The sequence below is a fragment of the Symphalangus syndactylus genome, chromosome 2 (assembly GCF_028878055.3).
Source record: "Symphalangus syndactylus isolate Jambi chromosome 2, NHGRI_mSymSyn1-v2.1_pri, whole genome shotgun sequence".
NCBI lineage: Eukaryota > Metazoa > Chordata > Mammalia > Primates > Hylobatidae > Symphalangus > Symphalangus syndactylus.
In genome coordinates this window covers 122,315,311-122,339,552 of record NC_072424.2, presented here as the reverse complement: position 1 = coordinate 122,339,552, position 24,242 = coordinate 122,315,311, and the positions used below count along the sequence as shown (strand labels likewise).

Below are 24,242 nucleotides of genomic sequence, written 5' to 3'. Positions count from 1 at the left end.
AAGGCACAGAGGGGAGAGGGATATCAAGAGCTCGATTGTGTATGTTAGTTTGAGGTGCCTATTAGACATTTAAGGAGAGATGCTGGGGAGGTAGTTGCATACGCAAGTCTAGAGTATGGAGAAAGGTCCAGACCAGAGATACACATGTGTGAATCACAGTGACTCAACAGGCAGTGATTCCCAATCAGAGAGACCAGATCAATAAAGCACCTGCATCATTAGCTATAGGATAATGGCTACCATTTAAAGAGGATGAGAGAGAAAATGACTGATATGGAGTCCATCCAAACCAAGGACAGAGACATATCCATTCAATGTGCTATATAGACCTCATACTCTGACATGGTATGTACCAGGTCAAACAAAAAAGATATCTATGACTTTATCTACTTTTAACCGTTTCAATGCCAAAAAAAATAATGGTAGGAGGGAAAGATATCTTAGTTGTATTTGTAGTCATATGCCATTACATTTCACTGGAAGCTAGTAAATATATATTTAATGAAAAAATTATTGAAAATAAACATAGATGTGTGAAAAGTCATGTGCAAACTCAGGATGCTATTTTCTTTCTTTTACTTTTTTTTTTTTGAGACAGGATCTCCCTGTCTCACCCAGGCTGGGGTCCAGTGGTGTGAATGCAGCTCACTGCAACCTCCACCTCCCAGGTATAGGCAATTCTCGTGCCTCAGCCTCCCAAGGAGCTGCAATTACAGGCGTGTGCCACCATGCTGGGCAAATTTTTGAATTTTTAGTAGAGATGGGGTTTCACTGTGTTGGCCAGGCTGGTCTCAAACTCCTGGACTCATGTGATTCCCCCTATCTTGGCGTCTCAAAGTGTTGTGATTACAGATGTGAGCCAACACACCCGGCTCAGAACGCTATTTTAAGGTCTTCATTTTCAGAATATAATCACTGGAATTTTCTTACCTAATTCCAACATATATTCATTATTTAATGTTGTATATAATGTATACATCCCCTAGGCCAAAGAGTTCTGTATAAAATAAAAAGTATTCTTCTAGAATATATGCCTCTGTCTATGACAGATAAAAAATATAAACATTAGTAAGCTTTAGTAAAGTTTGCCCCATTTGGATATACTTGAAAGTAAAGCAGTTACATGATCCCACATCTCTGACAACAAAATCAATAAATATGAGAAATGTGTGACAGTAACTTTATACACACCTTATTCCATGTCATATTTACAGTCCTTAAGCTTTCTGAAATTTTATCCCTTTCAGGTAAACTCAGACTTTTATCCGAAAGCATCTCCAATTCAGTTCTATTCAGCCATTTGAGTTTTTCAGCCTGTACTTCCATTTCTTGAGTTAAGTCCTGGAGAAGTTAAAAGATAGGTGTGGTTAGAAGGTAGTCAGATAAGGGAAAGTTCAAGAATTGTATTAGAAACGTTTTTTGGTATTATTACAAATGTAAATTTCTAATTTGTTAAGTGAAAAAATAAACTTATAAGAAGCTTAAGCTCATGCTAACAAATGATAACTAAGAAGGGAGTGAGCACATGCCTTCCGTGTGTATTTTTGCACTCCTGTGCACAAACACGCTCTCTGGTACTCACTGTCTCTTAACTGGGTCATATATTATTTTTACATTGCTAATTTAACATTGTTCTTGTCTCCTCCTTGCTACTCCATCCTAATATACTGTCCCACATTTTCCAACTCTCCTCAAATTGTTTACAAAAGAGACATTTCCAAAAAAACTATTGAAATTTTTAGATAAAAACGGAAGCTTGTTAGATATTGTCACATTTTAAAAAGAAAACTTAATATATGTTTCACAAAACATTTTTCATCATTATTCAATGTTTCTTTCTCAAAATGCTTCAATCATACTCCTTTATAGACAAAATCTCTGAATTAGTAAGTAACCTTTCACATACACTTTTATGCTTGTACATGTATGAATACACACTCATAATTTCTTTTTTTTTTTTTTTTGAGACGGAGTCTCGCTCTGTCAGCCTGGCTGGAGTGCAGTGGCACGATCTCGGCTCACTGCAACCTCCGCCTCCTGGGTTCACGCCATTCTCCTGCCTCAGCCTCCCAAGTAGCTGAGACTACAGGCGCCTGCCACCACGTCTGGCTAATTTTTTTTTGTATTTTTATAGAGACGGGTTTCACCATGTTAGCCAGATGGTCTCAATCTCATGACCTTGTGATCCGCACGCCTCGGCCTCCCAAAGCTGGGATTACAGGCATGAGCCACCACACCCGGCCCACAATTTCTTTTTTTAAATAAAAATGTGAGCACACTATGCTGAGTGTTCTGCAACAAGTATTTTAATTCTTAACACAAAAAATAAATATTTATGAATATAAAATTTATGGATATTTGGATATATTTATACATCTATATATGTATGAATTTTTATAGATTATATACATATACAACTATAAACAATACTTGTTAGTTGCAAACCAACAAAGAAAATCTGATTAATACAACCATGACACTAAACCTATTGCAAGCTGCATTTTGTTCCTCAGCAAGTCACTCCGATAATTACTGATTATTATCTATAAAGTTGAGTTTTGCAGCTTTATAGATAATAATCAGTAATTGTCTTCCAAATCTAAAAACAAAAAACGATATTTCATAGCCCTATTGTATTTTAAAATGATAAGGTCAGTTTACAATATCCTAAAAACCTTTGGTCTAATACTGACACCATAATAGTTTGTTCTTTTTATATAAGTGAAGTTTAAGCTCTGCAAGACCAAAATTATAACTGCTCTTTAAAAAATAAAAGATATTCCTCTTTCAAATTCACCACATTTACCAAAAAATACAAAGTTTCTTTTCCCTTTTCTTCTTCAGACATGCAGTATGTGATTCTGAAGTATAATGTTCGGGCACCAAAAGGCATATAGACAGAAACAAACAACTTACTCTTAATTCTTGCAGGTTTTCTCCCAATTCGGTGGTTGATCTCTTTTGCATAGCACGCTCAGCCTTTGTTAACCAACAGATAATCTCATCTAGCTGATGCCTGTACTCCATCACCTGCTTACTTTCTCCTTTTAGCCTAAAAGAATATATTATTTAAAAATATTGAGGAAAAACTGCCCAATTAAGCAGAACCTTACATATTTGCTTTGGATATCCTGACTAAATATTTCCCAAAATAAATAATTTCTAATAATTATTTTAATATATATTTTTAAGTGAAACAATATATATATCCTACAATATAAAGATTGCTTAATAATAGGCCAAGAAGCTTTTTTCCTTAGTTAAATTCAAAGCCATTGAAACTAAAGAATATTATCTTCCCTCATCATAAAAAGTTATGTAGAAATTGAATACAAAAGCCTTTTTTACAGTTAGATACCACTCTCCAACATAATGGAAATTTTTTAAAACATGAAAAATGTCTTTATCTAAAATAATAGGGAAAAAGCATAATTCTCTTTGAGTGTTTCATGAATATTGAAAGGAATCATTATATGACATGTTATCACATTAGGTGGTAACTATTACTCTACTTTATTCATAGGACAGAAAGAATAAGAACAAAGCAAGGTATCAAGAATGGGGGAATCTTACAAGTATTAGGGAAGACAAGAAACATGTGAATTTGGCTTGTTTATTAAAATAACTATTATTATATTTGAATATAGCACTAAGTTACAAAAAGAGATATAGAAAAAAACAAAGCAAAAATTTTAAATGATGCAAGGAAAACAGTCAAATGAATATAAAAAAGGAACTGCCTCAATTAGATCTTTATAGTGTTATAAGAATAACATTTATAAGAATATAAACCATCTGTCAGAAGAGAGGAATATGATTAGAATTCATATGACAAATAACATTATGTGTTTTTTAAAAGGATTTGAAAGCTATTAAAAGCCTGGTGGTATCTTTACTTTTATAGCTGCTATAATTAACTGCTGGTTTAAAAACTGAATGCAATTTTTAAATAAATTGTATTGTATCATTCCTAATAAGAATTTATGTTTCTATGGCTATAGGGGTTTTCATTTTTAATCACAAAAGGTCTAATATAATCTTGCAATACATGTAATAAAATATTAAATAATATTTCTATATTTAATAAACAGTCAATATCTGATGTATAATGTTTTAAAAAATGAAAATCACTACAAAATCATAATTTTTAAGTACCCATTGAGAAAGACTGCTCCTTTAAGATAAAAAATAAATAAATACAGCAATAGCACTAATTACTAAGACTAAAACAGGTAATCTAACCTCCACAGTGAAAAGTATTTAACTTAAATAACAACTTTGGAAACACCCAAAATACTATTATAGGCCTTTGTTTCTAAAAAAGGGTTGAAATTTCACTTTCCAATGTTTCAAGATCACGACTACTTTAGTACTTTGAAAACAGAACTATTATGGCAACTAGCATTATAAAGTGATTTCAATAAGATATATTTGAGTCACCCAATATTTTCATCTGCAAGTTAGCTAAATATAATCTACATTTCAAATGTTATCCCCAAGAGTAAAAACAAATTATAAATTCATGTTCTAACAGAAGATAACAATTGCTCACTAAGGAATAATCCACTGGGCTTGGTGGCTCACGGCTGTAATCCCAGCATTTTGAGAGACTGAGGCAGAAGGATCACTTCAGCCTAGGAGTTGGAGACGGGCCTGGACAACATGGCAAGACCTTATTTTTACAAACAATTTAAAAATCAGAAGATGGCCGAATAGGAACAGCTCTGGTCTATAGCTCCTAGCGTGAGTGACGCAGAAGACAGGTGATTTCTGCATTTCCATCTGAGGTACTGGGTTCATCTCACTAGGGAGTGCCAAACAGTGGGTGCAGGACAGTTGGTGCAGCGCGCCCTGCACGACCCGAAGCAGGGCAAGGCATTGCCTCACTCGGGAAGCGCAAGGAGTCAGGGAGTTCCCTTTCCTAGTTAAAGAAAGGGGTGACAGAAGGCACCTGGAAAATCGGGTCACTCCCACCCTAGTACTGCGCTTTTCCAACAGGCTTGGAAAATGGCACACCAGGAGATTGTGTCCCGCACCTGGCTCGGAGGGTCCTATGCCCACGGAGTCTCACTGATTGCTAGCACAGCAGTCTGAGATCAAATTGCAAGGCAACAGCGAGGCAGGGGGAGGGGCGCCCCCCATTGCCCAGGCTTGCTTAAGTAAACAAAGCAGCCTGGAAGCTCGAACTGGGTGGAGCCCACCACAGCTCAAGGAGGCCTGCCTGCCTCTGTAGGCTCCACCTCTGTGGGCAGGAAACAGACAAACAAAAAGTCAGCACTAACCTCTGCAGACTTAAATGTCCCTGTCTGACAGCTTTGAAGAGAGTAGTGGTTCTCCCAGCACACAGCTGGAGATCTCAGGACGGGCAGACTAACTCCTAAAGTGGGACCCTGACCCCCAAGCAGCCTAACTGGGAGGCACTCCCCAGTAGGGACAGACTGACACCTCACTCGGCCAGGTATTCCTCTGAGACAAAACTTCCAGAGGAACGATCAGACAGGTGAATTTGTGGTTCATGAAAATCCGCTTTTCTGCAGCCACCACTGCCGACACCCAGCCAAACAGGGTCTGGAGTGGACCTCTAGCAAACTCCAAAAGACCTGCAGCTGAGGGTCCTGTCTGTTAGAAGGAAAACTAACAAACAGAAAGGACACCCACACCAAAAACCCATCTGTACATCACCATCATCAAAGACCAAAAGTAGAAAAAACTACAAAGATGGGGAGAAAACAGAGCAGAAAAACTGGAAACTCTAAAAAGCAGAGCACCTCTCCTCCTCCAAAGGAACGCAGTTCCTCACCAGCAATGGAACAAAGCTGGACGGAGAATGACTTTGACGAGTTGAGAGAAGAAGGCTTCAGACAATCAAACTACTCCAAGCTACGGGAGGAAATTCAAACCAATGGCAAAGAAGTTAAAAACTTTGAAAAAAAATTAGACGAATGTTTAACTAAAATAACCAATGCAGAGAAGTGCTTAAAGGAGCTGACGGAGCTGAAAGCCAGGTTTCAAGAACTACGTGAAGATTGCAGAAGCCTCAGTAGCTGATGCGATCAACTAGAAGAAAGGGTATCAGTGATGGAAGATGAAATGAATGAAATGAAGTGAGAAGGGAAGTTTAGAGAAAAAAGAATAAAAAGAAATGAACAAAGCCTACAAGAAATATGGGACTATGTGAAAAGACCAAACCTATGTCTAATTGGTGTACCTGAAAGTGATGGGGAGAATGGAACCAAGTTGGAAAACACTCTGCAAGATATTATCCAAGAGAACTTCCCCAATCTAGCAAGGCACGCCAACATTCAGATTCAGGAAATACAGAGAATGCCACAAAGATACTCCTCCAGAAGAGCAACTCCAAGACACATAATTGTCAGATTCACCAAAGTTGAAATGAAACAAAAAATGTTAAGGGCGGCCAGAGAGAAAGGTCAGGTTACCCACAAAGGGAAGCCCATCAGACTAACAGCTGATCTCTCAACAGAAACTCTACAAGCCAGAAGAGAGTGGGGGCCAATATTCAATATTCTTAAAGAAAAGAATTTTCAACCCAGAATTTCATATCCAGCCAAACTAAGCTTCATAAGTGAAGGAGAAATAAAACACTTTACAGACAAGCAAATGCTGAGTGATTTTGTCACCACCAGGCCTGCCCTAAAAGAGCTCCTAAAGGAAGCACTAAACGTGGAAAGGAACAACTGGTACCAGCCACTGCAAAAACATGCCAAATTGTAAAGACCATCGAGGCTAGGAAGAAACTGCATCAACTAACGAGCAAAACAACCAGCTAACATCATAATGACAGGATCAAATTCACACATAACAATATTAACTTTAAATGTAAATGGGCTAAATGCTCCAATTAAAAGACACAGACTGGCAAATTGGATAAGGAGTCAAGACCCATCAGTGTGCTGTATTCAGGAAACCCATCTCACGTGCAGAGACACACACAGACTCAAAATAAAGGGATGGAGGAAGATCTACCAAGCAAATGGAAAACAAAAAAAGGCAGGGGTTGCAATCCTAGTCTCTGATAAAATAGACTTTAAACCAATAAAGATCAAAAGAGACAAAGAAGCCCATTACATATTGGTAAAGGGATCAATTCAACAAGAAGAGCTAACTATCCTAAATATATATGCACCCAATACAGGAGCACCCAGATTCATAAAGCAAGTCCTGAGTGACCTACAAAGAGACTTAGACTCCCACACAATAATAATGGGAGATTTTAACACCCCACTGTCAACATTAGACAGATCAACGAGACAGAAAGTTAACAAGAATACCCAGGAATTCAACTCAGCTCTGCACAAAGTGGACCTAATTGACATCTACAGAGTTCTCCACTCCAAATCAACAGAATATACATTTTTTTCAGCACCACACCACACTATTCCAAAATTGACCACATAGTTGGAAGTAAAGCTCTCCTCAGCAAATGTAAAAGAACAGAAATTATAACAAACTGTCTCTCAGACCGCAGTGCAATCAAACTAGAACTCAGGATTAAGAAACTCACTCAAAACCACTCAACTACATGGAAACTGAACAACCTGCTCCTGAATTACTACTGGGTACATAATGAAATGAAGGCAGAAATAAAGATGTTCTTTGAAACTAACGAGAACAAAGACACAACATACCAGAATCTCTGGGACACGTTCAAAGCAGTGTGTAGAGGGAAATTTACAGCACTAAATGCCCACAAGAGAAAGCAGGAAAGATCCAAAATTGACACCCTAACATCACAATTAAAAGAACTAAAAAAGCAAGAGCAAACACATTCAAAAGCTAGCAGAAGGCAAGAAATAACTAAAATCAGAGCAGAACTGAAGGAAATAGAGACACAAAAAACCCTTCAAAAATTAATGAATCCAGGAGCTGGTTTTTTGAAAAGATCAACAAAATTGGTAGACCGCTAGCAAGACTAATAAAGAAGAAAAGAGAGAAGAATCAAATAGATGCAATAAAAAATTATAAAGGGGATATCACCAGCGATCCCACAGAAATACAATCTACCATCAGAGAATACCACAAACACCTCTACACAAATAAACTAGAAAATCTAGAAGAAATGGATAAATTCCTCGACAAATACACCCTCCCAAGACTAAACCAGGAAGAAGTTGAATCTCTGAATAGACCAATAACAGGCTCTGAAATTGTGATGATAATCAAGCGCTTACCAACCAAAAAGAGTCCAGGACCTGATGGATTCACAGCCGAATTCTACCAGAGGTACAAGGAGGAACTGGTACCATTCCTTCTGAAACTATTCCAATCAATAGAAAAAGAGGGAATCCTCCCTAACACATTTTATGAGGCCAGCATCATCCTGATTCCAAAGCCTGGCAGGGATACAACCAAAAAAGAGAATTTCAGACCAATATCCTTGATGAACATTGACGCAAAAATCCTCAAAAAAATACTGGCAAGCCGAATCCAGCAACATATCAAAAAGCTTATTCATCATGATCAAGTGGGCTTCATCCCTGAGATGCAAGGCTGGTTCAACATATGCAAATCAATAAATGTAATCCAGCATATAAACAGAACCAAGGACAAAAACCACATGATTATCTCAATAGATGCAGGAAAGGCCTTTGACAAAATTCAACAACCCTTCATGCTAAAAACTCTCAATAAATTAGGTATTGATGGGACATATCTCAAAATAATAAGAGCTATGTATGACAAACCCACAGACAATATCATACTGAATGGGCAAAAACTGGAAGCATTCCCTTTGAAAACTGGCACAAGACAGGGATGCCCTCTCTCACCACTCCTATTCAACATACTGCTGGAAGTTCTGGCCAGGGCAATCTGGCAGGAGAAGGAAATAAAGGGTATTCAATTAGGAAAAGAGGAAGTCAAACTGTCCCTGTTTGCAGATGACATGATTGTATATCTAGAAAACCCCATTGTCTCAGCCCAAAATCTCCTCAAGCTGATAAGCAACTTCAGCAAAGTCTCAGGATACAAAATCAGTGTGCAAAAATCACAAGCATTCTTGTACACCAATAACAGACAAACAGAGAGCCAAATCATGAGTGAACTCCCATTCACAATTGCTTCAAAGAGAATAAAATACCTAGGAATCCAACTTACAAGGGACGTGAAGGACCACTTCAAGGAGAACTACAAACCACTGCTCAATGAAATAAAAGAGGATACAAACAAATGGAAGAACATTCCATGCTCATGGGTTGGAAGAATCAATATCATGAAAATGGCCATAGTGCCCAAGGTAATTTATAGATTCAATGCCATCCCCATCAAGCTACCAATGACTTTCTTCACAGAATTGGAAAAAACTACTTTAAAGTTCATATGGAACCAAAAAAGAGCCCGCATCGCCAAGTCAATCCTAAGCCAAAAGAACAAAGTTGGAGGCATCACGCTACCTGACTTCAAACTATACTACAAGGCTACAGTAACCAAAACAGCATGGTACTGGTACCAACACGGAGACATAGATCAATGGAACAGAACAGAGCCTTCAGAAATAATGCCACATATCTACAACTATCTGATCTTTGAGAAACCTAACAAAAACAAGCAATGGGGAAAGGATTCTCTATTTAATAAATGGTGCTGGGAAAACTGGCCAGTCATATGCAGAAAACTGAAACTGGATCCCTTCCTTACACCTTATACAAAAATTAATTCAAGATGGATTAAAGACTTACATGTTAGACCTAAAACCATAAAAACCCTAGAAGAAAACCTAGGCAATACCATTCAGGACATAGGCATGGGCAAGGACTTCATGACTAAAACACCAAAAGCAATGGCAACAAAAGCCAAAATTGACAAATGGGATCTAATTAAACTAAACAGCTTCTGCACAACAAAAGAAACTACCATCAGAGTGAACAGGCAACCTACAAAATGGGAGAAAATTTTTGCAACCTACTCATCTGACAAAGGGCTAATATCCAGAATCTACAATGAACTCAAACAAATTTACAAGAAAAAAACAAACAACCCCATCAAAAAGTGGATGAAGGACATGAACAGACACTTCTCAAAAGAAGACATTTATGCAGCCAAAAAAACACACGAAAAAATGCTCATCATCACTGGCCATCAGAGAAATGCAAATCAAAACCACAATGAGATACCATTTCACATCGGTTAGAATGGCGATCATTAAAAAGTCAGGAAACAACAGGCGCTGGAGAGGATGTGGAGAAATAGGAACACTTTTACACTGTTGGTGGGACTGTAAACTAGTTCAACCATTGTGGAAGTCAGTGTGGCAATTCCTCAGGGATCTAGAACTAGAAATACCATTTGACCAAGCCATCCCATTACTGGGTATATACCCAAAGGACTATAAATCATGCTGCTATAAAGACACATGCACACGTATGTTTATTGCGGCACTATTCACAATAGCAAAGACTTGGAACCAACCCAAATGTCCAACAATGATAGACTGGATTAAGAAAATGTGGCACATATACACCATGGAATACTATGCAGCCATAAAAAATGATGAGTTCATGTCCTTTGTAGGGACATGGATGAAACTGGAAACCATCATTCTCAGTAAACTATTGCAAGGACAAAAAACCAAACAATGCATGTTCTCGCTCATAGGTGGGAATTGAACAATGAGAACACATGGACACAGTAAGGGGAACATCACACTCCCGGGACTGTTGTGGGGTGGGGGGAGGGGGGAGGGACAGCATTAGGAGATATACCTAATGCTAAACGACAAGTTAATGGGTGCAGCACACCAACATGGCACATGGATACATATGTAACAAACCTGCACATTGTGCACATGTACCCTAAAACAAAGTATAATAATAATAATAAAAAGAAATCAGCTGGGTGTGGTAGCACACACTTGCAGCCCCAACTACTCAGAAGACTAAGGTGAGAGGATTGCTTGAGCCCAGGGGCTCAAGGATGCCGTAAGCTACAATTGCACCATTGCACTCCAGCCTGGGTATCAGAACAAGACCTTGTCTCCAAAAAAGGGAAAAAATAACTCCGCAGGTTGCTGAACTATGCAAATACTTAACCACAGGCACTCAGTACAAAAACAATTTGAACTGTGTGATAATTCTCAATGACTTTGTTAACAATATATATACAATCTACCCAAAATGGTCCCAATTTAACATAGATTACAAACCTAAAGTGAAGTTTAGCATTAATTTACGAAGACAAATACTGTTTTAGTTAAAATACAAGCTGTTGGGGAAGAGATTCATTATTCTTTTCACTTCCTAAATATGAGTAAAAACATGTATTAGCCTCACCTTGTTAGTTTTAGGAGCTGTAATTACCACACTCCACATAGATCTATCTTAGAAGAATTTCTGCATTTATTGTTAAAACCCTCCCAGCAGGTACATGTTTTTCCTTAAAAAGGTCTAGGAGAGGATAGGCACAGTGGCTCATGCCTATAATCTCAGAACTTTGAGAGGCCAAGGCCAGCAGATCAACTTGAGGCCAGGAGTTTTAGACCAGCCTGGCCAACATGGTGAAATGCCATCTCTACTAAAAATATGAAAATTAGCCAGGCATGGCGGCAGGCACCTGTCATCCCAGCTACTGAGGAGGCTGAGGCATGAGAATTGCTTGAGCCCAGGAGGCAGAGGTTGCAGTGAGCTGAGATCATGCCACTGCACTCCAGCCTGGGCGACAGAGTGAGACTCTGTCTCAAAAAAACAATAAAGGTCTAGGAGATAAATCGTTTCAAGCTAAGACCCTCCGTGCAAACTGAATAGCATGACATATAAGATCTTATGGGAACTCATTTTCCAATCCTTCCCCTGGTCTTTGAACCCTCCTCTCCTTTCAATCCTTTGCAGATCTCTCACATGACGATGCCATTCATGCCTCCCACCTCTTCTGTTTTACTTCTTCTGCCTAGAAGGCCCTCCCTAGAAGAAATTTATAGGAAATTGCTATAAATGCTTTAAAACTCAGCTTTGGCATGCTTCCTCTGTGACACTTAAATTCCACAGCCCATCATATCTGCCTCTGTGACACTTTATCTTTTTAATGATGTTTTCTTTCATCATTTTCTTCTTCTTAAAGTTTCATAATCATACTTGTATCTTCAGTGCTAAACACAGAGCTCAATAAATATCGATCAAGTCAGTAATCAATCATTGGCAAAATTCAGCAATATGCTTAGAGAATAAATTCTTAGCTAACTTGCTTTCATAAGAAATAGATACTTTAAGTGTTTACTATGAATAGTCAAGGCATGTACATGTTCCAAACATGATTGCATTTAATCCTCATGACAATCCTCTGTGGTGATATCATAGTTCTCATTTCCAGAGGAGGACACTTTGGCCAGAGAGTTCTGTGCTCTTTCCAAGTTTGTATAGCGTAATATTGAGAGCATAAGACAGTATGATCACTTACGTTCTATGAGATCTTGGACAAGTTACTTAAGCTCACCTCTCTTAGCCTCAGTTTCTAAAGCTGTACAAGGCTTAACAGTCCCCTAAGAGGTGAGTCATGACTCCTAGACAAGGCAATGTGTGCAAGGTGCCAAATACTGTCTCTGCCATGTGGTAATCTCTCAACCAAAACACACAAATTATTATTTGTCTCTTAACAAAACACACAAAATAATAGATTTTTTAAATGGAAAGCAACTGTGGGTCACATGATACTTGAATATTGTAGGTTGCATAATAATACTGGACCTGATAAAGTATTAGATTGGCCTTTCACAAAATGATAGCTTATCACTAAAATAATACTTCATCAACAGAGTTAAAATTAACAGAAAAAAATATCGTGGAGTTTTTAACCCTAAACTACCAACAAGAAACAAACAAACAAAAAAGATCATTAATGACGGAATATATGAAGCAAAGTAGAAATCATTCATTAAATCTTTACTGTCTCAGAAAATAATGTCAAATAATTTTAAATATGGAAAGTGCCTATAGTGTTGAGCATTATATTTCTTGGTAATCAAACATATTTGCAACTGGAAGATGCCCAAATAAAATCTGAGTCGTAACATAATCTGACATAAAAATTATTAATACTATATTATATTATTATATTACATAGATGAAGAACTTTATTATTTGCAAAGCACGAATAGAACACAACATTTGACACTAAAACAACTTAGTGAGACAGATTACTAAGGTAGGTTCAGTAGGAAATAAGCAAAGGGAAGGTCTGATGTTGAACCCAGACCTTCAAACCTAAAACCTGGAGTTGCAGTTATTTCAGCTACTTTAAATTCCCATCATAATCACCATATCATAATAAGCAGTCATAAATAAAAGGAATAAAGGTGTTTGGTTTTTACATATGTAGTATTTGAGTAGAAAAGTGAGACTTTACGGACAGCCTAAAAATACAGGAAGGGGGAACGTGGGCAGCGGAGGTCTTAAATGTCAGTAAAATTCCTATTACAATGTCAAACAATAAAAGAACTCATTGGATTGCATCTTAGAAGATTTTATCCAAAATATGTTCACTCCTGTGCCTGCAAACAATCATAGCTAAATCACCTTGGCTGCCTATCCTTCACTTCTGCAACAATTGCATCCCAGCGTTGGTTTAAACCTGCCAGTTTGTCTTTCAAGAAGCTTCCATCTGCCTGGGAGAGTTTCTGCACAATCCCATCCCCAGTTCGGTTTAGCGCTGCAAAACTGGGCTGGTGACTGCTGATGCCCTCCTCAAGTTCCTGTAACAGAGCACAACTCAAGATTAATTTCACTAATAAGTAAATGATTCTGATGCAATGAATCCACCCAAGTATTGTGGTACCAATTTAAGTGTGAAAGAAACAAATTCCTGGAAAGATATTTTATGTTAAGAAAAGGCATTTTAAAACAACTTAATTACATTTCAATGAATATGCTAAATGAAATTTATTTTGAAATCTAACCCACCCTCATGAATGTCATCAGGCAAAATACAAGGAAATAGGGCAGCTTCATAACTAAAATGAGTAATAGCTGTTTACATTAAAGCATAAGCATCAATCATGTTTGATGAAAATTAATTGCTCATCTTCTTTCAAACAAGTGCTTGAAGGCATTGCTTTAAAAAATTATATACCCCAATATATCCTTATATCCTTGTGTCCTACCATATACAATAAACCTAAATGTGCACTTTACTAAGATATTGCTTCACTGGTTGATGTGGTTTGGTTGTGTCCCCACCCAAATCTCATCTTGAATTGTACCTCCCATAATCCCCACATGCCATGGGAGGGACCCAGTGGGAGGTAATTGAATCACGGGGGTGGTTACCCTCATGTTGTTCTAGTGAGAGTGATCTGATGGTTTTATGAGGGACTTTTCCCCCACTTTGCTGAGCACTTCTCTCTCCTGCCACCATATGAAGAAGGACATGTTTCTTTCCCCTTCCACCATGACTGGACGTTTCCTGTGGCCTCCCCAGCCATGCTGAACTATGAGTCAATTAAACCTCTTTCCTTTACAAATTACCCAGTCTCAGGTATGTCTTTATTAGCAGCACAAGAACAGACTAATACACTGATCTACAAATGTTTAAGTAACAGATTAAATGGATATTTTCAAGTCAAATTTAAACACTTATCTGTAACTCCAAAAATAAGAAAAATGCATTAACACATTTACTTATTTATTTATTTAGAGACACAGTCTCGCTCTGTCACCCAGGCTGGAGTGCGGTGGCACGATCTTGGCTCACTGCAACCTCTGCCTCCCAGGTTCAAGCAATTCTCCCGCCTCAGCCTCCCGAGTAGCTGGGACTGCAGGTGCATGCCACCACACCCGGCTAATTTTTTGTATTTTTAGTAGAGATGGGGTTTCACCGTGTTAGCCAGGATGGTCTCGATCTCCTGACCTCGTCATCCGCCCACCTCAGCCTCCCAAAATGCTGGGATTACAAGTGTGAGGCACCGCGCCCGGCCGCATTAACACATTTATAAGAAAAATAAATGAATTATCTTTAACTTGTCATGTCCTTCTAAATAAAATACATTTAAAAAATTTAATAAAAGAGAAAATATTTTTATCAATGGTAGAATTGAAATTGTGTGTGCTTTCTACACTTATTTTTAAAGACCTATTGTTATCAGCAGAACTAACTTTGTGTTATATTTTCCCAAGACTGAATTAGACTTACATGAGCAGCTGCCCCACTGTCACTCCAGAATAATTTACTTTATGATAATTATCAATGATACAAAGAAAAATGAGATGCCTAAGTGTTTAAGTACAAAAAGCAGAGGTGAGGCATGCAAATATTTTTTCTGTTCTTGGTATAGTCTTAGGCATAACATTTTACAAATTTTATTCTAAATATAAAATTGTTTAAATAAAATTGTTTTTCACATTAGCCACTAAAGAGTATTTTTATTTAAATTTCTTTGAAATCTTGATTGAAAAGCGTGATTGGCCAATTTCTTAAACTTTTATAACTGGTAACAAGAACTGGAGCAAAAATTACAAATTGTCCATTGACTTCTGAAAAATTAATATATTTTGTCCCTACTTCTGAAATCTGTCTTAACAGGCATACACTCACCATATGTGCAGTCCCCCTCCTCTAACAGAAAGCACTCACCTGCTGATGTATCCTGGCTTTCTCTAAGTCCAGGCTGCCACCTGGAGCACAGGTGTCAACCAGTAATTCTTCAGCCTCTGTTATCCACTGTGTGAGGTCATTAAGGTCACAATGGAACTGTCTCCATTCTTCCATAGCCCTATCAAAATAACTAGAGGACAATAAACAAAATAAAATAGGTTTCCAAATTTTCCAGGACTGCCTAGAGCCATTTTTCTAAAAAAGAAAATCAAATTTCATTTAAGCAGAAAGACCTCAAACAACTAAATTCACAGCCTATTGCTCCACAAAACCAATTTCCATAGTGGGATACAGGTAATAGTTCCTCTTAGAGATATAGGCATCATACCAAGGGCAAAGCAATCTGCTCACACCATCAGCTACCAAATCCTCTCTCTCATACATACACACATGCACACTCACATACACATGAACACACTCATGCACACACTCGAGCAGCTTTTTAACTAAAAAGACGTAGCCTTTTCTGGCTTGAAAAATCAGGATCGATTAGTTGTAGGCATGTTAACGCATCCAACTTTATACATTTAACATTTAAATACTGCGAAATATAAAATATGATTCATTATTTTCTTGGGGAAAAATATGTTGTTTTACTACCAGAACACTTAGTTCCTGGCAAGAATAAAGCACAAAAGGCCAAAACACTTCAAAATGCCCGTATACTCCTCTATCTATATGTTATATACTGAATTGTGTCCAGTCAAAATTCTTATGTTGAAGCCCTAACCCCACAATGTGACTGTACTTAGAGACAGAGCTTTTCAAGACACAAATGAGGTTAAATGAGGTCATAAGTGCGGGGCTCTAGTCTGAAAGGACTGGTGTCCTTATAATAAGTGGAAGAGTCACCACAGGGCTCTCCCATGTGAGGACACAGCAGGAAGGTGGCCATCTGCAAGCCAGTAAGAGAGACCTCACTAGACATCAACTCTACTGGCACCTTGATCTTGAACTTCCTGCCTCCAGAACTGTGGGAAAGTAAATGTCTGTTGTTTAAGCTACCCAGTCTATGTTATCTTATTATGGCTGCCTGAGCAGATTAATGTACTTCGGGTAATCACTGGTCCTGAGGGTCCCATTTACCTAAATACAGCAAAGTATGAAACTGCATGCAGAGCCCAAATTATGCAATGAGACAGAGGGCTATTGAGATTTCTGTTTAAACCAAACTCTTTTAAAGATGGCAAAGTAAAACCCAGTGCTTGTCATATTCAGGATACATGAAATAAGTATAAAAAGGAAAAGCTTTACTGGACTAGGATCCTAAATAATTTTTTCTCCTATCTTTTTGTTTAGAGTAATGGAGCTGAGTTTTAGAAGTGATCTCTGAGATCTTAACAATATTAATAAAATTTATATTTTATGTAATAAAATATGTATTATTTTTTAAATAAAATGACTCCTAACATCAATAATCCCTAAATAATGTATATATTGTCTTTTTCCATGAAAATTACTTTTAAAATTTTGCTAATACTCCCTACAGTAAAGCTATTTTCTATTGAGCATGGAAAAAGAAAAGCACTTAAAAAAAAGGCACTATGAGATGATATTAAGACACTCATTATCATTTGCAAAAATTTACAATGACTACACAACAATCACAATTTCCAAACTCGAGATGCTATAAGACTGTTTCAAAGATCTAAGGACTTTGAAAATACAAACATTAAACTTAGAATGTATCATCAGTGACAGAGACAAAAAAAAACGATGGATAGGAGGAAGGACTAACTTGCAGCTCCCACTCAAACAGCAACAGCAGCGTGTGCAGACACATAGTGGACTTTTGTTCCAAGAACTACTGCAGGAACATACCAGGAAAACAGAATCTACAGACCCTTTGAAGGAGGTAGAATGCTGCTGCATGCTGCATGGGAGAGTCAAGGAACTGGGGATCAGCTTGTGTTCTCAGCTGGGAGACTTGTCCCCTGGCGCAAGTTCTCAACCCTGCTCACCAGCTGCCTGGAAATAAACCCAGTGCTGTTGGGTCAGTGGGGCTGTGGGGGTGGCGGAAGGGGGTCCTGATAGGAGTGAGACTGGCCTTTTGGGCCGTGGGCTGCATGGAAGCTGAGTGAGGCCTGCGGCTCAGGCTTTCCTCCACCTCCCTGGCGACCTGTGTGATGCAGCAGAGGCAGCCATAATCCCCCTGGGAACATAACTCCACTGGCCTGGGAACCACACCCCTATCCCCCATAGCAGCCACAACAAGCCATGCACAAGGAGAGTCTGACTCAGATACACCTGACCCTGCCCAACCTGATGGTCTTTCTCTACTCGCCCCCGTAGCCAAAGACAAAGAAGATAATTTCTTAGGAGCTCTATGGCCCTGCCCACCGCCTAATCCTCTCTATACTACTGCAGCTGATGCTCTCTTGTAAGCACCATCTCCTGGCTGGGGGCCAACCAATAGAAACGCAGTGAACTTAACCAAAATACAACCAAGGACTCTCACAGAGTCCACTTCACTCCCCTGTTACTTCCACCAGAGCAGGTGCTGGTATCCACAGCTGTGAGACCTGAAGACTGATCACATCATATCACAGGACTCTTTGCAGACACTCCCCAGTACCAGCTCAGCACCCAGTAGCTCTGCTGGATGGCTAGCTTCAGAAGAGAAATAATAATCACTGCAGTTCAGCTCTCAGGAAGCCCCATCCCTAGGGGAAGGACGAGAGCACTACATCAAGGAAGCACCTCATGGGACAAAAGAATCAGAACGGCAGCCATTGATTCCCAGATCTTCCCTCTGACATGCTCTACCCAAATGAGAAGAAACCAGAAAAACAATTATGGTAATATGACAAAACAAGGTTCTTTTAAAACACCCAAAAAGATCACACTAGGCTGGGCACAGTGGCTCATGCCTGTAATCCCAGCAACTTGGGAGGCCAAGGCAGGCAGATAACCTGAGGTCAGCAGTTCAAGACCAGCCTGGCCAACATGGGGAAACCCTGTCTCCCCTAAAAATACAAAAATAAGCTGGTGTGGTGATGCGTGCCTGGAATCCCAGCTACTTAGGAGGCTGAGGCAGGAGAATCACTCAAACCTGGGAGGCGGAGGTTGCAGTGGGCCGAGATTGCACCATTGCAACTCCAGCCTGGGCAACAGAGTGAGACTCCATCTCAAAAAAAAAAAAAAAAAAAAAAAATTCACACTAGTTTACCAGCAATGGATCCAAACCAGGACAAAATCTCTGAATTGCCAGAAAAAGAATTCAGAAGGTCGATTATTAAACCAATCAAGGACACACCAGTGAAAGGTGAAGTCCAACTTAAAGAAATCAAAACAATGACACAGCATATGAATGAAAAAATCTCGAGTGAAATAAACAGCATAAATAAAACAACTTCTGGAAATCAAGGACACACTCAGAGAGATGAAAAATGCACTGGAAAATCTCAGCAATAGAATCGAACAAGTAGAAGAAAGAACCTCAGAGCTCAAAGACAAGGCTTTTGAATTAACCCAATCTGACAAAGAAAAAGAAAAAAGAGTTTTAAAAAACGAACAAAGCCTCCATGAAGTTTGGGAATATGTTAAAAGACCAAAGAATAATTTGTGTTCCCAAGTAAAAGAGAAATCCAAAAGTATCTAAAACATATTTGCAGGAATAATTGAGGAAAACCTCCCAGCTTTGCTAGAGATCTAGATATCCAAATACAAAAATCTCAAAGAACACCGGGAAAACTCATCACAAAAAGATCATCGCCTAGGCACATAGTCATCAGGTTACCTACAGTCAATAAGAAGGAAAGAATATTGACAGTTGTGAGGCAAAAGCATCAGGTAACCTATAAAGAAGAACCTATCAGATTAACAGCAGATTTCTCAGCAGAAACCTTACAAGCTAGAAGAGATTGGGGTCCTATCTTCAGCCTCCTTAAACAAAACAATTATAAGCCAGGAATTTTGTATCCAGTGAAACTAAGCTTCATAAATGAAGGAAAGATAGTCTTTTTCCAACAAATACTGAGAGAATTTGCTGCTACCAAGCCAGCATTACAAGAATTGCTAAAAGGAGCTCTAAGTCTTGAAACAAATCCTAGAAATACAACAAAATAGAATCTCCTTGAAGCATAAATCTTGGCCAGTTGTGGTGGCTCATGTTTGCAATCCCAGCACTTTCGGAGGTCAAGGCAGGTGGATCACCTGAGGTCAGGAGTTTGAGGCCAGCCTGGCCAACACAGTGAAACCCCATCTGTACTAAAAAATACAAAAAAAATAGCTGGGCATGGTGGTGGGCACCTGTAGCCCCAGCTACATGGGAGGCTGAGGCAGAGAACTGCTTGAAGCTGAGAGGCAGAGGTTGCAGTAAGCCGAGATCATGCCACTGCACTCCAGCCTGGGCGACAGAACAAGACTCTGTCAACAACAACAACAACAAAAAAGCATAAATCTCAAAGAACCTATTAGCAATAACAAAATGAAAAAAAAAAAAACAAGGTATTGAGGCAACAAATATCATGATAAATAGAATGGTACCTCACATCTCAATAATAACATTGAATGTAAATGGCCTAAATGCTCCATTTTAAAGACACAAAATAGAAGAATGGATAAAAATTCACCAACCAAGTATCTTCTGTCTTCAAGAGACTCACCTGACACATAAAAACTCACATAAACTTAAGGTAAAGGAGTGGAAAACAACAGTCCATCCAAATGGACACCAAAAGCAAGCAGGAGTAGCTATTCTTATATCAGACAAAATAAATTTTAAAGCAACAGCAGTTAAAAAAGACAAAGAGGGACATTATATAATGATAAAAAGACTAGTCCAACGGGAAATTAAATCCTAAATATATATGCACCTAACATTGGAGCTCCCAAATTTGTAAAACAATTACTACCAGACCTAAGAAATGAAATAAACAGCAACACATTAATACTGGTGGACTTCAATACTCCACTGATAGCACTAGACAAGTCATCCAGACAGAAAGTCAACAAAGAAATGATGAAATTAAACTACACCCTAGAACAAATGGACTTAACAGATACTTATGGAACATGCTATGCAGCAACTGCAGAATATATATTCTATTCATGAACACATGGAATATTCTCCAAGATAGACCATGTTATAAGGCACAAAACAAGTCTCAACAAATTTAAGAAAACTAAAATTACATCAAGTACTCTCTCAGACCACAGTGGAATGAAATTGGAAATCAAGTCTGAAGGGAACCCTCAAAACCATGCAAATATATGGAAATGAAATAACCTGCTCCTGAATGATCATTGGGTCAACAATGAAATCAGGATGGAAATTTAAAAATTCTTTGAACTGAATGATAATAGTGACACAACCTATCAAAACTTTTGGGATATGGCAAAAGCGGTGCTAAGAGGAATGTGCATAGCATTAAATGCCTACATCAAAGAGTCTAAAAAAGCACAAATAGACAATCTAAAGTCACACCTCAAGGAACTAGATAAACAAGAACAAACCAAACCCAAACCCAGCAGAAGAAAAAAAATAACCAAGATCAGAGCAGAGCTAAATGAAAATGAAACAAACAAACAAAAATACAAAAAAAAAAAAAAAGAAACAAAAAGCTGGTTCTCTGAAAGCATAAATAAAATTTATAGACTATTGGTAAGATTAACCAAGAAAAGAGAGAGGATCCAAATCAGTTCAATTAGAAACAAAAATGGGTGATATTACAACTGATGCCACAGAAATACAAAAGATCAAGGCTATTATGAACATTTTTACATGCATAAACTAGAAAACCTAGAGGAGACTGACAAATTCCTGGAAATATACAACCCTTCTAAATTAAACCAGGAAGAAATAGAAACTCTAAACAGACCAATAACAAGCAGCAAGATTAAAATCATGATTAAAAAATTACCAGCAAAAAAAAGTCCAGGACCCCATGGGTTCAGAGCTGAATTCTATCAGACATTCAAAGAAGAATTGGTAGCAATCCTATTGACACTATCTAAAAGATAGAGAAAGAGGGAATCCTCCCTAAATCATTCCATGAAGCCAGTACCCTAATACCAAAACCAGGAAAGGACATAATGAAAAAGAAAACTACAGACCAAATCCCTGATGAAGACAGATGCAAAAATCCTCAACAAAATACTAGCTAACTGACTCCAATAGCATATCAAAAACAGAATAAACCATGATCAAATGGGTTGCAAGTGGGCTGCATACTAGGGATGCAGGGATGGTTTACATACACAAGTCAATAAATGTGATACACTACATAAACAGAATTAAAACAAAAATCACATGATCATCTCAACAGGCTCAGAAAAAGCATTTGACAAAATCTAGCATCCCTTTATGATTAAAATTCTCAGCAAAATTGGCATAGAAGGAACATACCGTCAGGTAATAAAAGCCATCTATGACTTTTAGCCCATAGCCAACATTATACTGCATAAGGAAAAATTGAAAGCATTCCCCCTGAGAACCGGAACAAGAAAAGGATGCCCACTTTCACCACTTGCATTCAACATAGTACCGGAAGTCCCAGACAGAGCAATCAGACAAGAGAAAGAAATAAAGGGCATCCGAATTGGTTAAAAGGAAGTCAAACTGTTACTGTTTGCTGATAACATGATCATATACCTAGAAAACCCTAAAGACTCATCCAAAAAGCTCCTAGAACTGGTAAATAAATTCAGCAAAGTTTCAGGATACAAAATTAACGTACACAAATTAGTAGCACTAAAAATTAAAAAATGAAAATAAAATTGAGATGTAATCTATCACTATTAAATTGGCAAAGTTTTTTTTAAATAATAAAAAAAAACTGTCAATGTTAGTAAGGGCTCAAAAAGAAGGACATTTTTACAAATACTGTTGGCAGGGGTATAGTAACCAATTTTATGATATAATACAGAGGTTTAAAATGTCATTATTTTTAAAGAAATTTGTCTTCATCTAAGGATCAAGCCTAATGAAATATAAGTATGGATAAAGATGTATGTAAAAGAATGTTCTCCAAAGGTACAAAGAGAAAATTTGTAAAATCCATATAAAGGAAGATACCAAAGGCCACTAAAAGCTATCTTTTCAAGGATTAGTCACATTGAAATATGTGGGCTAAAATAGAAAAAAAGACAAGGAACATGATGCCTAGTTTTTGTGCGTATGTCTCTCAAGTTACCCAATGTATTATTCTGTGCTCCCTTTCCTCTTATACAGCACTTTCCATTGGGTTATTTCATAACTTATTTGCCTTTCCATCACATCCACAGCTACTGGCAAAAATCTTACCTGTTTTCATTTCTACCTATTAATAGGCCTGGTCAAAATCTAGTAAGAAGAAGGCTCAAAAGCATTCACTTAAACAGAAGCCTATAAACAAGAGTTTGGTATTATATATGGATTCTAATTATCTGTAGCTGCCTCTGTTCTTCACTCACATTAATCATCAAGTGTGCTGAGAAAGTGAACATTAATGAAAAATTTCTTTAATTTTTTTAAACAGAATGGACACTAGATACTAAAAATTAGAAGTGCTTCCATATCATTATTATGTTATAAATGGTCATCTATACATGGTCACATTCCTCCTTTAAGGAACTATACTCATTACAATTTATTAAACAGGGCATACGGCCGGGTGCAGTGGCTCACACCTGTAATCCCAGCATTTTGGGAGGCCAAGGCAGGCGGAATGCCTGAGGTCAGGAATTCAATACCAGCGTGGCCAACATGGTGAAACCCCATCTCTACTAAAAATACAAAAATTAGCCAAGCGTGGTGGTGTGCGCCTGTAATCCCAGCTACTTGGGAGGCTGGGGCAGGAGAATCGCTTGAACCTGGGAGGCAAAGGTTGCAGTGAGCCAAGATCGTGCCACTGTACTCCAGCCTGGGTGACAGAGCAAGACTCCTTCTCAAAAGGAAAAAGAAAATAATAGGGCATCCTACAAAGATATGAAACATGTTCTCATTAATCTCGGTGTCCACATGACCTTTTTCATGGCCCATGAACTTGCAGGCATTTTTTTTAATTAAATATTAATTTTATTTACACATACCCTTTCCGATCATTGTACATTCTATTAATTCTGTCCCATTTTGCATTCAGCTGAGTAAGTGTATCTCTGATCTGAATGGCTTCAGGTCCAGAGGCTTCAAGGATGACATCTGGCTGTTTTTCATGGATTACTGCAATCTGCTCTCCAAGTTTGTCCAGTTGGTCTTTGATATTCTAAAAATATATTGTCATAGATTAACAAAATCCAGCAAAGTAACAAAAAAAGGAATCACAGATGACCAGATATTTATATTGTAGAACACTCATTTGAAATAATAATAAGACATAATCATTGTTAATCATGAAAACTGGAAACTTTTTTTTTAAATGATACCCTGTTTTGGCCAAAGTGTGTGGAATATGCTACATAATACACTCAGGGCAGGAAAAAAAGTCCTCACAATAGTAGCATTTGTACAGGACACATGGAAAGCTTCAGTAACATTCTCTATGGGTAATGAGGCATTTGAAGCTGGAAATAGTGATATTTTCAAATATCTAATAATGTTAGTTTAAATGAGAGGAATGCACTATCAAATCCATATTATCAGTGAATTTATTGTGACTTTATATATAAATGCAATCATGTTACATGAAAATGCCTTGCTAGAATTTACATAATATACTCAGGGC

General features: G+C 38.0%; 1 protein-coding gene across 3 annotated transcripts in view; it reads right to left on the bottom strand.

Annotated features, from left to right (window-relative positions):
• The window catches only part of UTRN (utrophin), a 516,343-nt gene that overhangs the window by 312,881 nt on the left and 179,220 nt on the right, over positions 1 to 24,242 (bottom strand). For all 3 annotated transcript variants that reach the window (XM_055266343.2, XM_055266390.2, XM_055266360.2), the window contains exons 40-44: positions 23,611 to 23,783; positions 15,577 to 15,727; positions 13,524 to 13,699; positions 2,917 to 3,052; positions 1,192 to 1,341 (exon numbers count right to left, since the gene is read on the bottom strand). In XM_055266343.2, the coding sequence (XP_055122318.1) occupies positions 1,192 to 1,341; positions 2,917 to 3,052; positions 13,524 to 13,699; positions 15,577 to 15,727; positions 23,611 to 23,783 (786 nt within the window). The remainder of the gene's footprint in view (positions 1 to 1,191; positions 1,342 to 2,916; positions 3,053 to 13,523; positions 13,700 to 15,576; positions 15,728 to 23,610; positions 23,784 to 24,242) is intronic.